This window comes from Fukomys damarensis, unplaced genomic scaffold (assembly GCF_012274545.1).
Source record: "Fukomys damarensis isolate Sample0158 unplaced genomic scaffold, DMR_v1.0_HiC HiC_scaffold_33, whole genome shotgun sequence".
In the NCBI taxonomy this organism is placed as follows: Eukaryota; Metazoa; Chordata; class Mammalia; order Rodentia; family Bathyergidae; genus Fukomys; species Fukomys damarensis.
This window is the reverse complement of record NW_022900945.1, coordinates 43,481,757-43,494,158: the sequence shown is the minus strand read 5'-3', so window position 1 is coordinate 43,494,158 and position 12,402 is coordinate 43,481,757. Positions and strand designations below refer to the sequence as shown.

At 45.8% G+C, this 12,402-nt stretch overlaps 2 protein-coding genes across 4 annotated transcripts in view; one reads left to right on the top strand and one right to left on the bottom strand.

The window, feature by feature from the left end:
• The window catches only part of St7l (suppression of tumorigenicity 7 like), a 91,984-nt gene extending 88,861 nt beyond the window's left edge, over window positions 1–3,123 (top strand). The window contains exon 15 of the mRNA XM_010631292.3: window positions 2,439–3,123. Within this exon, the coding sequence (XP_010629594.1) occupies window positions 2,439–2,501 (63 nt within the window). The 3' untranslated portion in view covers window positions 2,502–3,123. The remainder of the gene's footprint in view (window positions 1–2,438) is intronic.
• The window catches only part of Wnt2b (Wnt family member 2B), a 14,405-nt gene extending 2,009 nt beyond the window's left edge, over window positions 1–12,396 (bottom strand). The window contains exons 1-4 of one of the 3 annotated variants that reach the window (XM_010631289.1): window positions 12,326–12,396; window positions 6,240–6,460; window positions 4,906–5,183; window positions 3,633–3,897 (exon numbers count right to left, since the gene is read on the bottom strand). In XM_010631289.1, the coding sequence (XP_010629591.1) occupies window positions 3,633–3,897; window positions 4,906–5,183; window positions 6,240–6,366 (670 nt within the window). In that variant the 5' untranslated portion in view covers window positions 6,367–6,460; window positions 12,326–12,396. Of the gene's footprint in view, window positions 1–3,632; window positions 3,898–4,905; window positions 5,184–6,239; window positions 6,461–8,320; window positions 8,995–10,210; window positions 10,306–12,325 lie in introns of those variants that run through there. The other 2 variants (XM_010631288.3, XM_010631287.1) reach the window with 2 other exon arrangements.
• Between the last annotated feature and the right edge of the window lie 6 nt (window positions 12,397–12,402).

Sequence of the window (12,402 nt, the reverse complement as noted above, 5' to 3'; positions counted from 1 at the left end):
TTTTTTTTTTTTTTTTTTTTTTTTTTTTTTAATGTGCCAGGGATCGAACTTGGGTCCTTAGTGGTGGAACCACTAAACTAAATCCCCAGCCCTCCTACCATAAAATTAAAGGGAGGGGAATAAATAAAAAGGGCTGGGAATATATCTTAGTGTAAAGGCCCTGGGTTCAAACCACTACTACTACCCCCTTCAAGAAAAGTAAAAAATGTTTAACTGTTAAAGCTGAGTAAGAATTCTCTATATTTGAAGTTTTCTATAACAAAAAGTAAAACAATGACAACAGCAAAAACATAATTTATAACTTCTTCTGAGAATTTATAACTTATAACTTCTTCTGAGAAGTCTCACTATAAGCTGATCCTGCTACCATTTTTTATTTTGGCCCTTAGTTTATATTTTATTCAGTTGTACTATATAGGAAATAGTATAGCAGACCATTAAAAACATAGGCCCAGGCATCAAATTGTATGGGTTCATATCCCAGTTCTGCCACTTCTCAGCTGTGTGATTCAGCAAGTTAATGTTTCTGAGCCTTAGTTTTCTCATATGAACATGGATATAATAATATCTTATTTAGTGGGTTGTTATAGCTACAGTCTCTGTCTAACTAAGGAGGTACATAACTGGCTAGATGCATAGCTAAGGAATATCCCTTGCATGATTCCCTTATACTAGGGACTCTTGTATGAACTGTTTTTTCCTCCAGCATAGAGAAATTTAGGATCTCATTCTGACAGATTTCAGCAAAAAAAGTTCCCATCAATAGATAACAAAGAAATAGAATTTTTGATGGGTCACATTCCAACACTTCCCCATATTAATAAGGACCCAGAGTTGAGAAAAAGACTAGCCTGAGAGTTCCAGAAAGATAACAGATTAACTGATTTCAATCATAGTAGTCTCCATATTCTACTGGGATGGGGGTAAAAATGTTAAAACTTCTGTATTTGTATTTTGCCTCATTGGTTCAAAATAATCTATTTTAGGGCTGGGGGGTGTAGCTCAGTGGTACAGTGTTTGCTTGTCATGTGCAAGGCCCTGGTCCCATAGCACTGTTAAAACACACACATACACACACACACACACACACACACACACACACACACACACACACAGCAGGGCCACCAGTCTTTTTTTTTGGATACAGGGTCTCAATATGTCACCCAGATTGGCCTGGAACTTGCAGTGATTCTCCTGTCTCAGTCTCTCAAGTGCTGGGATTATAAGCGTATGCCACCATGCCCAGCAAATAAATATATGCATGTTTTATAATACACCTACTGGGACAGTGGAACATATTTTTATAAGTAAATATACATGCAATTGTGGCACTTACTCAAATATTTTTTAACAATACGAGTATACAATCCATGGTGTTAGGAGATCAGATTGCTGCTCTAGCATGTGGGCTGACTAGGTCTACCATATATGTTATTCTAAGTCTTAAGGGCCAAGTCATAAGTTCTTCTCTCTGGCACCAAAAACCACTTTTAAACTCTGGAACTATGCTCTACAATATATAGTAGACATGAGCTATATCGAGTCTTTTAAATTTCAATTAATTAAAATTAACTTAAAAATTTAGTTTCTTAATTACACTAGCTATATAGTAGTCCCCCCCACCTTTTCTGTGGTTTTACTTTCTGTGATTTCAATTACCCATGATCACTGTGGTTTGAAAATATTAAATAGAAAATTCCAGAAATAAATAATTCATAAATTTTAAGTATTATATTATTAAAATTATTCAGTTTGGGGCTGGAGATGTAACTCAGTGATAACAGCACCTGTCCAAATGTTCAAGGCTCTGTGTTTGATCCCCAGAATCACCCCCAAAAAGTTTAATTTTATTATTAGTTGTTAATCTCTTACTGCCTTATAAACTTAGCATAGGTAGGTACAAATATATAAAAAAAAACCAGTATGTATAAGGTTTAGTACTATCTTTAGCTTCAGGTATCCATTATAGATCTTGGAAAATATCCCCATAGATAAGGGGAACTACCCTATTTCAAGTACTCAAAAATCACATGACTGGTTGCTATTATACTACAAGTACAGCTACGATAATATTTTTATTATTACAGAAAGTCTTATTGGACAATATTGCTGTAGAGGGAACACCTGGCTCCACACTCCTTGGACTGACTTGTATTTTGGATTCCAGGCCCCATTTTGGGTTTTATGAAACCTAATTTTATGTTTATGAGAAAAACTAATACACATATGACTCACTCCCTCCTAAGTCCAAAGATCCTTCCCCAAAGGTTCATTTTAGGTATAGCAAAACAGGCTTATACCTCAGATGTTATGGAATTATTCCCAGGCATCCAGGACTGACCTTCTGAAACAGACTACATGAAAAACATACTTAGTGGCAGGAAATCACTAGGGGGATCAGAGTGGCTCTCCCAACCTTTTTTCTTCTAACCCTACAGAGTATACATACTTTATTATCTGGATGGAGGTCCACCCTGTTTCTGTGTAAAGTTTTGCTCTGAGCCACTTGACTCTCCAGGAATGACTGATGAGTGAAAACAAACAGAATGGAAGACAGCTGAAAACAAGTTTTTGGCTCCATCCTACCAAGTCTGCAGAAAAGAGCCTGGAAATCCTAGACAGTAACTAGAAGAGAAGTTCTGTTTCACTGCATGTTGTTCCTAGTTAAACCTGTCTGAACCAGAAATCATGAGCCAGATGGTAACTTCCACTTTCCTGGGGAAATACTTGATCACCTTCCAGAATTTCCAAGAAGTCCACCACAAATACCTAGAACAGATTGAAAAACAAGTCTTTCCTGCTTACTACCCATCACTTACAGCTTTACCTACCTTTGTAGGGACCTCCTCTTTCCTTGCTCCCCTTACTCCATTTCAGAATCTTGAGAGGCAACTCCTGAATACAGCCTTTCAAGATCCCTCATGGTCTGGTCCAACCTATCTTTCTAGCTTTACTCTACTTTTCTAGCTTTCCTTGTCAGAAACCTTGACTCAGTTGTATTGGTCTACTCTGTCTCCGAAACAGGTCATCTGTGTTCCCACCTACCGCTTTGCTCATATACGGAGAATATTTGCCTGGTCTCCTCTATCACTATCCAGATAATCCCCAAACTTCAAGAATCAGTTTAAATAATACATTTCCAAATACACTTATCTTTATTTCTCTTTGTAGATGCATTTGCTTATTTGTTGCCTTGCACATGGCAGGCAAATGCTCTATCACTAAGATACATCTCTAGCCCCAATCTAATTTTTTTAGCTAGATTGTAAAGAACAAAAGGCTTGGTGCTGCATTTTATGTTTTTGTACAGCCCTCAACATTGGCTGAAACCCCAAACCAAGTAGTTCATTTAAATATCCTGTAAGTATTGCCTACTGTACCTCAGGTGCTGGAAACACAAAGGAGTGACTTCAGCCCTCAGGGAGCTGAGTAACCTCCTCTCCGGTTGGACAGCACCGGGCCTGGTAGACTGAGGCATAAGTCATCAATCTCATGCCCAAGTTTTCATGTGGGGAGGAAAATGACTCCTCCCACAGCACCCCTTTCCCTAACTCCTCCAGCTGAGCAGACCATGATCTGGCAGTGGTGCCTGTGCTAAGAAGCTGGGCTCTATACCTGTTTCTCTCACTTACCTGCAGCCTTGTCCAAGACACAGTAGTCTGGGGAGTTATCAAAGTAGACAAGATCGGTACGGGTGGCACGGCGATAGCCTTGGCGGGCTGCTGTGAAGTTGGCACCATCTTGGGTGGCTGTCACCTGCACAGCCCCATCGTAGCGTCGCCGCAGGTAATCTCCTGTGCGGCGGAAGTCTGAAAGTGCACGCCAGCATGTACGTAGAGTACAGGAGCCACTCACACCATGGCACTTACACTCCAGCTTCAGAAATCGCCGTACAGCCTGGGAGAAGGAGGAGGCAGGTAAGGAACAGGCACTGGTTAGGAAACTTCTTAGTCATCCCAAAGGCCAAAAGCATGAGTGATCTGCTGGCCATGGACAGCTGGTTGAACCCTGAGTGGTTCCACCAGATCCCACCGATTCTTCCTGATCAAGTAAAGAAATTTGTCTTAGCCAGATGTGGTGCCACATGCTTATAATCCCAATACTCAGGAGCTACACAGTAAGACCCTGTTTCAAAAAAACAAACACACAAAAAAGAAACTTCTCTTCTAAGCCTGGCATTCTGCACATGCCTATAAGTTTCAGCTATTCTGGAGGCTCAGACAGAAGGATCACAAATTCAGAGCCAGCCTGGCAAGTCAGCAAAATAGTGTCTCAAGGTGGGTGCAGGCTAGGGTGTAGCTCACTGGTACAGCACTTGCCTAATATTGGTGAGGACCTAGGATCAATCCCCAATACAGTAGAGAGAGAGAGAAAGAGAGACATGGAGGTGGGCAGAGAGTAGTCCTGCTCTAGGAAATCTTCCTGAACCAACAGTGCTTTCTTTGTCATGCCAGCCTGTTGGGATTGTAAAGTCACAGAATTCTGTTTATGAATATAATGTGTTTGGATATCTTTTAGTTCTCACATGTTTGTTTTAGGGTACCCAGTATCACTCACTCTGTTTTTGTAGTCTGTCATTTTCTAGCACAGTATATAGGAGTGTTCAGATACCAGTGAAGAGACAGTTCTTTTCATCTTTAAAAAGTCACTTCTGCCTAGAGATATACTCACTCAGTGGTAGAGCACTTGCCTAGTAAGCATGAAGCCCTGCCTTGGATCCCCAGCACTACAAAAAAAGTGACTTATTTTCTTTTCCTACTTTTTAGTGCTACTGTCACAGGATGTTGGGGCTTTCAAAAGTGATCCAGAACTCTTCATTTCTTCCATCTTCACATTTAGTCTATGGTCACACAAATTGTTACTCCCAGAAAATACGAATATGCATACATAGACACGAGTACTGACCGTGCGGCCACAGCGGTTGTTATGTAAGTTCATGAGGGCCCGGGCATCCTTAAGCCTCTTCTCCTTGGCATCCACAAAAGCCTTGGCAAATCGGACACCATAGTGGATGTTGTCACTGCAGCCACCCCAGTCAAAGTCTCCGCGTTGGTCATGGTGTCGACCACGAGTATAGGGGTCACAGCTACACGCACTCAGTTCACCCTGACTACAGGCACGAGTGATAGCATGGACTACCCCTGCTGATGAAATGGCATATACGAATGCTGCCTCCCGGCTACCTAGAAAGAGAAAGGTGGAGGTGTATTTCAGGAAAGAATCCCATATCTGTCCTCTTCAACTCACACAGCCTCAGAAACCTCTCTTCTCTTCTTTCCCAGAGCCACCCCCTCCTACTCATCCTTTATTCAAGGTGTCCTTCCCTTCCATGAGCTTCCCTTGTGCAGTGGTGATGAAACTATGGCAAGCATGCTACAGCAGACTGTATCACTGAAAGCTCTAAAAGGTTCGCCATCCCTGCCCTAGAGTATCTGACCTCTTCTGTCAGCCCTCAACTATTCTTTGTACATCTGACCTCTTGTTTCCTTCAGGTTTCCTTGGGTCATTCCACTGGAAAGTTTCATGTTGAATCATCCTCTCCAACTCACTGCCCACACTGGTGCAGCTAAGCTTGTCTTAGTCCACATTCCATACTTTTCAGGCCCACTCTGCTGGACAGTTCCCCTACAGGGCAGACCCCAGCCCAGGGAGAAACAGGCTACCTTCCCTTCCCAGTTCTCTCCTCCCTGCTCTTAGGGACTGATTAATCATCACCCTTATGCCCCCGACACCTCCAGATTCCCATCTCATTCCCCTTCTTCGAGTTTACTGTCTCTCTCTGCTTAGCTTTCTTGCTGAGCTGGGACCAAGCCATTGACTCTCCAAATATTTACATATCACCTTTCTGTTTATCTCTTGTTCTCATTACTGTAGTGTTGGGAGTGTTGGTGAAGGTAGTGGTGGTGGTGGTAAGAATTAGAGAAGCTATTCCTAGTTTCAGCTTTACAGTACATGGAAGCTCCTTTGTTAGGGAAGGGGAAAGGCAGAGAAAATGAGGGAGGAGGATGGAGTAGTAGGGGTAATAGCTTTGTCCCATCACCCCAAAGTACTGGGATTTAGAGGAACCCCTGCCTACAAATTTGAGATACTTAGGGTCCGTTCTCAACTGTATTCTAGGCTCTGCCCACAATTATTTCTTTGATTTTAAAGTAGAGGGAAGGGATCTTGCCTATCCTTCTCACTTCACACCCAAGGCACAGGAAGGGAAAGAGCAGGGGAAGAACAGAAGGATTCCCTACTTCTGAGCATAACACGGCCAAAGACAGTATGGTCCCGGTCCAGCGTGGTACAGTTCCAGCGGTGATGGCGGAACTGGTGCTGACACTCTCGGATCCATTCTCGGGCGCCTTCACCCACTGAGCGCATGATATCTGGGTAACGCTGGCACAGCTGCCGCTGCCGGCTCACCAAACCAGGAATATTGTCACAGATCACTCGGGCCCCTAGTGCCCCGATGTACCTGCAAGGTGCAGACAGTCCCGTCAGAGCTCCTCAGCCCTTTTTTTTTCTGCATGGGGTGGGGTGAGTAGGGTTGGGGGGACTGTTTTGTATCTAGAGCCTAGAGAGATTTCTTCCCCTTCCCCATCCCACATTCCCTGAGGCTGATCGGTAAAACCATTCCCCACAAGCTCTGGAGAAATAGTTACAGTTGCAGAAAGAGTAATTGAGTGGTCTCCCAACATTACTAGTTCCTCAGCCAAAGGCCAAAGTCACACACACTCCCAAAACACAGGCCAGGCATGTGTCATATACACAGAAGCTGTGGGCATATCGCATAAACCCATTGCCTGTTTGTTTAAGAAACATTAAGATCCTCACAGAAAAATAAACTATCACAACAAGGGTTTGAGCCAACACTTTTACACCCACACGTAAGAGCACATCCTGAGTGGCTGGTCCTTAAAGACTGACTGAGTAGCAGGAAGATGGAGACAGGGAGGGGGCTACCAGGAGAAGACATAATAGAAAACTGTGAATAATATTTACAACTCTAGTGAGACTCGTGCAGCTAAAATGTGTTTATTCCCAATCCTGAGGTCTGGTGAGGCAGACCCCATCCCAGCTCTTCTCCCCATTCCCTTGATTTCCAGGCCCAGAGCTTTTCTTAACTAATGAAGCTTTTAAAATCTGTTCACCCAAACTATAAAGGACAATGTCCTGGATGGACCTACACGGACAGAGAAGTGTCTGCCATGGGAAACAAAAGGCTAAGCTAAAGTGCTGTAGTCTCTGGTCTGCCCAGTATGAACAACTGACATGGGGCTTTTAAGGTACAAGTGGGTTGCTAGAGTCATTCTCAACTTTCTCAAAGCAGTATTTTCTCATCTTTGACACACTCTGAGGCCTATGTGCCCCTGAAGAGTGTTCTGGAGAGAAAAACAGGAGCAATCACCTTTTCTCGCCAAGAAGCAACCAAAAGATATCAAACCATTCACCTACACTCTTCAGCTGAACAGCTCCAGAACACATCAAAGGAACGCCCCCTCCCCTTTGCACAACAGGTGGGGGCTAAGGAGAGCAGTTGCTGCTACAGACAGAAAAGCTGTGGTCTGAGACATGAATGAGCGAGTGGTTTGGGAACAGCCCCAAAATGGGCCTAGAAGTGGGTGAGGAGAAAGGAGGGCAGCCAGTGGGGGAAGGGAAAAGCTAAACTGCCCTGGGCCCTGTGTCCCCTCCCCCTGCGCATTCCCACAGCCAGCCCTCACCCACAGACTGGATCACCACTGGTGACACCAACTCAAACAAACACAAGGAGGGCTGATGCTTGCCTCTTCGGGAACTCAGCAGGGCTGATGGGCCCCATCTGTCCCGAGGGAGGGGTGAGAGTGCTGGCCTCCACTAACAAATCCCATAGAATCAGTGTCCCCAGCGCTGTCCATCAGGGCAGCAGCTTCCAGGAACAAACAAAATAAACACCAAGGCTAAGCCAGGCCGGAAAGGACTGCCTGACGCACAGTCGGGAGTTACACCCACTGCCGTGGTGCTTTGTTTGGAGATTCAAGACGGTTGGAGTTGGACCTAGTCCCCACTCACCACCACAGTTCTGCTTCCCCAGTTCAGCCCCAGAGTACTGCCCTAGGCAATGGGTGTTTGTTTTTTTTACTGGGGCTGGATGGGAATGGGAGACCAATAACCCAGCCCTCATGAGACAGTCTGGAGTTGGGCAGGCCAGACTGGCAAAAAAGGCCTTCTTGTGGTCTGATTTAAATCCTTTCTGCTGCAGCCCACATTGGTCCTCCTTATTACATCCTCAATGAGCGTGGGAACATCTGTTCAGTATCTCAGATGGGAAGATAATTTTTTCCACTACCATGCTTACCCCAATAAGTAACTGTTTCAAGACTCTGCTGAACATGGTGCTTGCCCGCTGTGCAGGAGTTGGCTCCCTGTAGTCACTAATGGGGTCTCCAATAATGCTGAGCTTCAGCCTGAGCCCATTTTCCTCTGTTCAACCCATGCTTGCAAAATACCTACGAAATGCCAAGCTGAGCTCAGCTTTTAGGGGCACAAAGATGTTTAAAGAATCCCCCAGCTCCTGGTCTGGGAGAAGATACCAGATGCCTAACTCTCCAGCTTTGCTTTGCTTTCCTTTCCAGAAGTTAGTTCATTTCCTTTCCAGCTTCCTCATGGAATGGTCTCTTTTCACCTGCTTTTAACAAATTCATATTTCTTTTTTTGATAGAGTAACTTATACCCCACTCTAGCCCCCTTGCTACTCAAAGCAATAGTATCTGCCTCACCTTGGGATTTGCTAAAATGTAGATCCTTACACCCTACACAGGCCACTAGGTCAGAATCTGGATTTGAAAAAGGTTCCAACCTGTTTTGGATGCACTGCTCCATGAAGACAGGGATTAGTTTTTCCTATACTGGGATCAAACCCAGGGCCTCCCACATGCTGGACGTGTGCTCTTCCACTGCTATACCCTCAGCCTTTTTCTAAATTTTATTCTGAGACAGGATCTCACTAAGTCGTCCAGGCTGGCCTTGAACTTTGGATCCTCTTGCCTCACCCTCCCAATCAGCTGGTACTACAGGTGTGCTCCACCGTATCTGGAAGAAGGCAGATTCTTGTCCAGTTTTTATCTTGGGTGAATGTGGTGCTGGGGATCAAACCCAGAGGCTCAAACATGCTAAGCAAATACTCTGCCACCGAGTCATATCCCAGCCCTTTGTTTCTTTTGTGCACTTAAATATACCCAATACTGAGAACTTATCTGGTGTGCAGCAAATACTCAATAACTATTTGTTGAATAAACACCTAACTGCTCTGGTTTAAATTTCTGTCTCCCCTTGCCAGCCATAAACTTCATTTTAGTCAGGGTTTTACTTCTTGTCAACATTACCAGTCTGTTTGTAGGTATTTTGTGTTTGCATCCTTTTAATAAGGCCAGAGAGCCTCTTTTTATGTCCCCTCCTTTTGGGTATATCCCCCAGTATTTGTGGTTCGGCCCATTACATATAGGACTTTGAACACAGGACTAAAACTGTTAGCTACCTGGAATCTCTCCTTTATTCCATAGCACTTGTATAGTACTTTACAATTCACAAAACATTTTCTGTGTTAGAGGAAAGGAGGGAGTGATGGAGAAACTGAGCGATTCAAGGATATTAAGTAAGAGTATCTGTGCTGTCCATCAGGCCTAGTCAGAGGGGAACCAGGATGAATGAAGGCCATCTGAATCCAAAGTCCAGGTTCATTTTGATTCCAAGGACAAGAGAAGCACAGGATACTTTCATAGGAGTAGACAAATCTACCTCCAAAACTGGTATGAACTTTGGCAAGTATTTTACTGCTCCTCTCCTATCCCTCACTTTGTTCATTTGTGAAGGATAATAATAGCCTCACTGGATTATCTGGGGACTAAAGAAAATGGTGCTCACAAGGTGCTCAGCCATAGGACCTGGAACTTAGTAAGGGCTCATTAAATGCAGCTGTTCTTGGTAACAGTGATGCTACTATGATACCACTCTGTGTTTCTCCTTCTTTGTGAGCCCATGAACACCCAGTCCTGCCTTGTGATTTCCCTATATCTAACCCCCTGCAAAATGAAACAGGGAAGCACATGACAGAACTCCCTTAGTTCTTATTGTCTGTCACAGGACCTAAGGAGAAACCGTACATTTCCTCCACTAGGTAAGCGTTGAGAGAGGGAGAAAGTGGCTGGAGAGAAAGAGGAAGGATGTTGGGCTGCGGGGAAAAACAGACTTAGCTGATAGCAGTGATAGCCTCTGCTCCACAGTGGAACAGACACACAATGGGTCAACAGGCTTCTCTTCCAGGAGTTGTACAGTCTTGCTGGTTTTTTCTTAAGAGAAAGAGAGATAATCACCTTGGGCACCTGATCTGCCTTCACAAGTCAGCTTTCCATATTATCCTAGAAGTAGTGACCATGGAGGCAGGCATCTGGTCCTGCTGCTATGAAAGCAAGGAGACCAAGACAACCTCTACACCCACCCCCTCATACTGGGCCTGTTGCTGCCTTCCTCCACTTTCCAGGAACTGCTAAGTCTCTCTGTGTGTCACCTACCTCCCTTCAGAGCTCTTCCTTCTAGGAGTTTTTCCAAAGTTTTTAATTTGAACCACATGGGAGGAAGGTAGTAGAGGGAGAAAGGACAAGGGAGAGAGAGTAGTCAAAGGTTAAAATAATAGGAACTAGGAAGAACCCCATTTGGGTCTTTAGGTTGCTGAAATTGTCAGAGTCACATACCCACATCTAAACACCATTTGGTCCCAAAGACTGCCTCCCAAATTGGTAAGAGCCAGTCAATAGTCCCTAAAAGCAAATTGCCATCTGGGCCATAGAGATAATGTTTTGTCGACTGGAACCCTAAAAATTTAAGTCCCCAGCCAAACTGGGCCCTGAAAGTAAGGGGTGGATTTGATCTCACTATGAACAGTGGAAAAGCTTTTTTTATTTTTCTGCCTCCCTTCTTCCCTTTCCCTTTCTAAAGGAATGTTTCAGGCCAGATGTAAGATATAGGCCAGCCCGCTCCCCCATCCAGAACCCCCCTCCTCGTCTTCCCCAACACTGCAGAGATAAAAAAGATCCAAAAGAGAGATTTTTCTTCCAACAGGAAAACGGGGGTGGGGGATGGGAATAGAGAGGGACGCATCTTGAAATGATAGGAATCTGCAGTCCAAGCTGACTGGCCCCTCAGCCAGCTACCCCTCACCCTTTCAGCCAGGATTCCAAGTCAAGAGGAGAAAAGCCACAGGGTGCAAGAGGAGAAGAGACCGCACTTTGCGGGGGTGGGGGTGTGTTGGTTGCAAGGGAGGAGGAGCAGAGTAAGGAAAGGAGGGAGGCACTACATGGTAGAGAGGGGCACTAGCCCAGTAGTCCAAGAGGACAGTTTGAGGATGTGAAGAGGAAAGCTGAGAAGACCGGATCTTTTCTCGGGCCCACTTTTCCCCATTGCCCTGCCCCTCCCCCGTGGGGGAGGAGAGAGAGGGTGAGTACCACCCAGGGCTGGGGAGCCCGTGGGGGTGGGGGAATTCTGTGAATAACAGACTACAGATATCCTGTGGATTTTTAATGCCTCTTGCCTGTCTGCCCTCTTGTGAAGTGTCTGGAGTCTAAGGCCTGAGAGGGATCTGAGGACAGGGTCGCTTAGCACTGTGGGACACCAGAAAGTCTCTGACCCTTAGAGGGGAGAGATGGGAGGAGGATCATCTGGGGAAGAGAAACAGGAGGGGCGGGAGACGTCAAGCTTCCAAGTGACATCCTCAAAACCGAGGCTGAAGACAAATGCCCAGGTTACGCAAACCCAAGGTATTGTTTTAATTGTGGGAATACTAGAGTAGTTTTTGCCTGCAGTTCATGTCTAAACCTCGCGCTGGGTGCTGCTGCTTCACCAGAGCCCCCCGCCCCGTGTGGGGAGCCTCTCAGAGGCTTGTCTGTCCTTGCCAGCTGCCCATTCTCCACCTTCTCGAGGGAGACCTTAGGCGATCAAGGGCCCTGCAGAACTGCCACCGTAAGCCGGGAAAGGCGGCTGAGAAAAAAACAAGCTCAGCTTCCGTCCCAAGGGGCCTAAGCCGAAGTAGAGGGGCACAGCATCTGGGTCAGGGGACCCTCAACCACAGGGCCCCCTTGCGCCACACGACCTCAGCAGGCGGGCGAGATGCGACGCTTCATCTCCCTCTGTAGCCTCACAAGTCACTCAGCCACTTCAGCGACAGTCGTACGGGGATCGTCTCTAGCTCTGTCCAAGCAGCAACCTGGTCCCTGAGCAGCCCTGGTCAGGAGCTGTATTATTCCCTATGGGCGCCACCAGCCTCCACAACCCCACAGCTCGCCCACCCAGCCCTCAGGACCACACTCACCACCAGGACGTGTCTACGCGGGCCGGCAGAGTCAGCAGCAGCAGAAGACAGGCAATACCCAGGCGGGCCGAAGCCGG